The 5,670-nt window shown below is 41.7% G+C and overlaps 1 protein-coding gene across 1 annotated transcript in view; it reads right to left on the bottom strand.

The window, feature by feature from the left end:
- Positions 1–107: 107 nt before the first annotated feature.
- FAM83H (family with sequence similarity 83 member H) overlaps positions 108–5,670 on the bottom strand; it is a 28,813-nt gene continuing 23,250 nt past the window's right edge. The window contains exon 5 of the mRNA XM_037380789.1: positions 108–4,376. Within this exon, the coding sequence (XP_037236686.1) occupies positions 1,730–4,376 (2,647 nt within the window). The 3' untranslated portion in view covers positions 108–1,729. The remainder of the gene's footprint in view (positions 4,377–5,670) is intronic.

Here is a 5,670-nt window from a genome sequence, read left to right as displayed (position 1 = left end):
TCTTCCAATTTTGGCTACTCTTCCCTCCTGTCTTTTTTACTCTCTCATTTCTAGGTTTACCTCCTTATGTTAAAATGATAATTCCTCTTGATTCTTGCAGATTTTTACCGCCATCCGTATTAATATGAAAATCAGCTTTTTTTTTTTTTTTTCAGATCAGACAGTCTATCTTTCCACACATTCAGTTCCCAAGGTTTTCAACAAGCAGTAAAATTAATTAATTGTTACAGATACGTGAATTATATAAAGCCTGCTAAATTATATAAAGCCTGCTACCATGGGAGCTGGCATCCTAAAAAAAAAAAAAAAAAAAAGCAAAAAAGCTCAAGTTTTAGAGACCCTATTGAAGTTACCTTCAGGAATTGATGCAGCCTCTTGCTTCCATCCATCAGCCACGTACCTGAACTGGTTTGGTGAGCCTGCAGCTAGTGTCACAAGTGGGTAAACATGAAACCCAAGCTAACGGGAATGGGAAATTCAGTAGTTCCACATGAGAGCATTATTCCCTGTCATCTCTTTAGACAACGTCACAAAGATCAGGAAAAAAAAATAATTCAGTTTGGCAAATCCTGCTGGATGCCAAGCAGAGACAATCCAAGCTGAGGAAAAAACCCAAACAGCTAAGTAACGATGTATGTGTATGTTACAATGTACAGTGTTTTCTCGACAGCCTCTCTCTACCTTCTGTCCTGCAAAACACTGTAACACAACAGCGTGAACCTATGGCCTTCTCTGGCCTGTTTTAAAGCTGGGTGTTTAAGCTTGGTACCAAACTACTACAAGAAAGGTATGTGAGAGAAAATACTTCTGAGCTTGAAAATTCCAGTACCTTTATTCCTTCCATTGTTACGAGTCCATTCTTTCCTTGTATTCATATGGAAAGATGTGCTGACAAATGATCGTTCCCGGGCAGTTACATTGTCAAGGAAGTTCCTAATTGGCCAAGACAGTATTTTAGATGCTTAGTTAAACCCCTGACTCGGCTGAAAAGGAATCCAAAACCCAGGTCCTTTTCCATTAATTGCATGTCAGTTTCCTTTTTTGGCCTTTCAGCTGCTGCTTTCAGCTCACCCCCTAAAGCGATAGTTCCATTATACATAAAGAAACAAACCAATAACGAAACAGAACTTAGAAAATGGTAAATACGGAAGCTGAGCATGTACTGCTAGACAAGACCATAATCATAGATAATGGCAAAAAGTTGTTGACATTTTTTTTCTCCTGTAAACTTCCGAAAAGGTGCCTCCCATATTTGATTTGTTATTGGATACAAGCAAAAGATAACTGTACCTCAGAAACAATTGGTTTTTAAACATTTCTTCCAGTTAATGCATATGCACGTCTCTGTGTGTGTCTGTGTGTATTTTTATTTCCTGGACTGAACTCAAGTATTGAATTTTCTATTTATATTCTTTCCTTCTGAAAGTGGAATTGCTTTGTCTGCTGAAACTGTTCCCTGAGCACAACATAAAGAGACTCTTCCTTATTTCTTTGGTTTAAGCATCTTGGCAATTTAATAATTTTATTTGAAATATACTGGGATAAGGTTGCTTGATACCACATGACTTTATTGGGCAAATTGTGCCATAGGAGTCTAACGCTGAACACATTTTCACTTACTAACCATGAAGAGTATTGCCTATGGTGCTTATAGCCATTATAAACAAGTTACTTCCTCATTCCCCTTTGACAGTCAGTGATTATATGGAGTTAAATAGCATTTGTATGATCATTTTTTGGTCTTGAAGGTCCCCAGGATTTTGGGCATGAATTTTCCCATCTTCTTGTCTTTGGCATCTGTGTCATACTCCTCTTCACTTTGACTTGTATGTTCATCCTTTTTGCAGAAGACCTCAAATCTACTGTAGACTCGCTTCTCCTTCCGCATATTCTCCATTTTTTTCAGAAGGGTATCTCTATCCTCTGATGGTTGCCGCTGAAGATTTCGTTTCTGGCTCCCAAAACTCTCTGACCTATGGATGTTACAGCTTTTCTCCTTCTCACCTTTCCTTTCTAAGCTTGTAGTTGACTTAGAAAGATCAGGGTTACTAGTGGATGGTAGTTGCTTGGCCAGTTCAGCTCTGTTCTTCTGACTGTTTGCAGAGATTTGTTCCAAAATCACCTTGGTATCATCACGGAGGTTGCTACTGTACAGGATGTTAGCTGTGGATGAAGGAAATCTCCCCTGTGTTGGCTGGCTGCTTTTGGGAGGAAGTGGTGTTGCAAATTTATGGGTTTTTTCTTCCTCCATCGTTTCCTGACAGTCCCCTATGGAAGATCGTTTGAGAATCACAGCCTGCTTGTCAGATTTTCCACTCTCAGAAGTGGGTTCCTCCTCCGATTTCTTTTCACCTTTTGGGTTCAAAAGTTGCTTCAGCCGTAGTGACCCTTTTCTTAAAAATTCCATTGGATTTTGTTCTTGTTTTGAACAGTCTTCCTCAGATTTATTGAGAGAGCTGTCAGATCCTTGACTTCTAGGTAAACTTTCAAGAACTGATGTGGTACCTGTCCTAATCTGTGGTTTCTTCAGTTCTGTATTGACTAATTTTTGAGTGTCATCTTTGAATGTCACTCTTTCCTTCTTCTCTGGAAGAGTCAATTTCTGAGTGTCTCCTACAAATATAAGACTCTCCTTTTCTGGAAGAGCAGGTTTATTCTCTATGGGGTAAAACCGAGATGATAATTTGTCCACCTTAGTGCTAATGTGTGCTAGGGGATCTTTACTCAATGTGTCAGCAAGCTGGGGGGTTGATGATGCCATTCCAAATGGTCTGTCTGCTTCTCCATGCACTCTGTAAGTACTGCAGGAGTCTTTGGAGTCTAGTACCCTACTCTCCAGAATCTTATATTGCACAGATTTGGTACATTTCTTCTCTGTGTTCTGTGATTCTTCTTGTAGATAACTGGAAACAGCTTTGGTATGAGTGACTGTAGCTCGTTCTGTGTCTTTGCCCACAGCTTTGTACTTCTCTAAAAGTTCTGCTACTTTAGATGAGGTGGCTGTCTTTATAGTTTCGTTGTCTTTTGTCAACTCACTGGACATTTGTTCTTTTTGGATCATCTGAACCTTTTCTATTGTGGTGTTAGGCTGATCTAGCTTGGCAGCACTGAAAATCAGAGAGGACCTGAGTCTTGAGCTCCTCTGGATCAAAGGATTTATCCTGGACCTAAAGGCATCTTGTTTCATTATAGGTGTTTCTTCACCTACTCTGTCAGGATCTGCAAATTCTTTGGCACTGTCAATTCCCAGTGACTTGCTATTAAAAGGTATAGGGGATTTGAATGCTGGGATGAGGTCAGTGGGGTGCTTTGTGAGGGTATCCCCAAGAACATCATTATATGCCTCTGATTCCATAGGCATTGGAAGACCTTCTTCTGGTTCGGACTGGTATGCGCTAAGATATGAAGAAATCCTCCAGTTACGTAAACCTGTTCTATTTTCCTGTGTGTTCTTGTCTTCATCTTGGTCCTCATCTTTGTCTTGGAAGAACAGGCGTTGTTCCAGGCTTTGCTTCTGTGTAGGTGAAGTCTGGCAAATAAATTTCTGTCCTATATTCTGCCTTCTTAACATCATTCCCATTGGGCCATTGCCTGCAGGATTCAGCTGATCCGAGCCATGTCTCACTTCCCTGGAAGAATTTGAAGGTACGTAATCCAGCCTTAAGGGGAAGCCCTCCTGTGGAAAATTGGATTCAAGTTCAGGGTACCTGGGTCCCTCTCCATAGTCTTCCAGCTCATTGAATCCTGGCCTGCCACCTCGGATTCTCTCAAAGAGTCCCTGAGGTCTTCCAGAAAGATGGGGATGTTCAAACTGGTACTGGTAGAACTGATCCTTCTGAAAATGACTAGACTGGATTTTAAATTCATCCATATTGTTCATGAACATCTGCCTGGCATACTGTTTGGAAGAAGCAAAATTTTCAAATGTTCCTTCTGCAAAACTGTGTCTCTTAAAAGCATCCAACTCCAACTGCTTGGAACGGAGAAAACCCCTGACAGGATCCATCTGAGAATTCTCCATTTCTACCTTTTTATACATTCGCATGGCTGACCCCTCCACGGTATGGCGCAACATGTCATCCCGCCTGAAATTTGATAGGAAGTACCTGTCTGGATCAACTCTGTCCATAAAGGAGGGAAAAAGACTGTCATCCCTCTGGAACATCAGGGGTGCTTTTTTTGGAAAGAAAGGCATGTTATTGCCAAAGGGAGTCATGGCAAATGTGTTCTCTGCCTTTGCCAAGACATTGGCTGGAGGAACAAGAGGTTCTGACTGTGCAAACAAAATTCGGAATTCTTCATCAAAGCTGGCCACCAGCTCCCCCTGGAAGATGTGTGCAATGCTTCTGTGAATCTTCTCAAAAGACCACATAAAACTACAAAGAGAAATAGAAGTCATGATAGTGTTTTAGCATCAAGTAACTCAACTGTACCACTTTACATTAAACCATTTGCTTGCCTGAAGAAAATTCTGCTATTACTTACCACTCAGGCAGCAACTCATTGCACACTAATGTTCCTAAGCCTAATTCGTAATTCCTAATTTGTAATTATGAATTGATTTGGCATCACATCTTTGCAGAGGACTTTACAAGGCAATAAATGACTTCTGTTCTAAAAAAGCCAGTCATTACTAACAACAACAAGAGAGTGAGGTGATGATAATCCTTATATGAAGTAGATGTTCCTGCAATTACTTCGGGCTTGTAATTGATCTTTATCAAGAAAATGTTGTGCCCATCTTTAAAAGGAGCAAAAGGATCAACTAGGGAACTACAGCAAGTCAGCCTTACCTCAGTCTGAGGGAAAATTGTGGAGCAGATCTTCCTGGAAGCAATTTCCAGTCATAGGAATAACAGAAAGACAACTGGGATCAGATAGCAGGGATTTATCAAGGGCAAACCATGCCTGACACATTCTGATGGCCTTCTACAAAAAGAAGGCTGGCTGCGTGGACAAGGGGTCAGCAGAAGATGAGGTTTCTCTTGACTTTAGCAAGGGTTTCCACATGGCTTTAAGTAAGTATCTTTTAGCCACATTGGAACCCTGCAGACTGAATGACTGTCACACAGTAAACGGGAGATTGGTTGTACTGTCAGGCTTAACGGGTGGTAGTCAGTGATTTGAAGTGTGACTGGTGGACAGTTATAGGTAGTGTTTCTCAGGGGTGAGGGCTTGGGCAAATAGTCTCTAACACTGTCATTAATGACTTGGACAACAGGACAGTGTGCACCCTCAACAAGCTTCCAGATGACACCAGAATGGGGTATGGTGCAGTTGATGTGCCGGCCAGGGAGACCTCAGCAGGCTGGGGAAATGCGCTGACAGGAATCTCATGAAATTCAGCAAAGGCAAATGCAGAATCTTGCACCTGGCATGGAACAACCCCATCCACCGATACAGGCTGAAGATGACTATCTAGAAAGCAGCTTGGCTGAAAATGACTTCAGGGTTCTGGCAGGCAGCAAGGCCAAAAAAAAGACAGCAGCACCTTTGCAGCAATGGTGGCTCAACACATACAGGGGTGCAGTAGTAAAAGCGCAGCCAATATGTCAATGGAAACGATTATTGCCCCCAAGTCAGCATATGTGACACTGTATCTGGAGTACCGAGTCCAGTTTTCACAGAGTGGTTGAGGTTGGAGTGCCCAGTGACAGGACCAGACGCAAC

The sequence above is a fragment of the Falco rusticolus genome, chromosome 3 (assembly GCF_015220075.1).
Source record: "Falco rusticolus isolate bFalRus1 chromosome 3, bFalRus1.pri, whole genome shotgun sequence".
Classification (NCBI taxonomy): Eukaryota; Metazoa; Chordata; class Aves; order Falconiformes; family Falconidae; genus Falco; species Falco rusticolus.
Note: the sequence above shows the minus strand (reverse complement) of the source record. Positions and strands in the feature narration are given on the sequence as shown.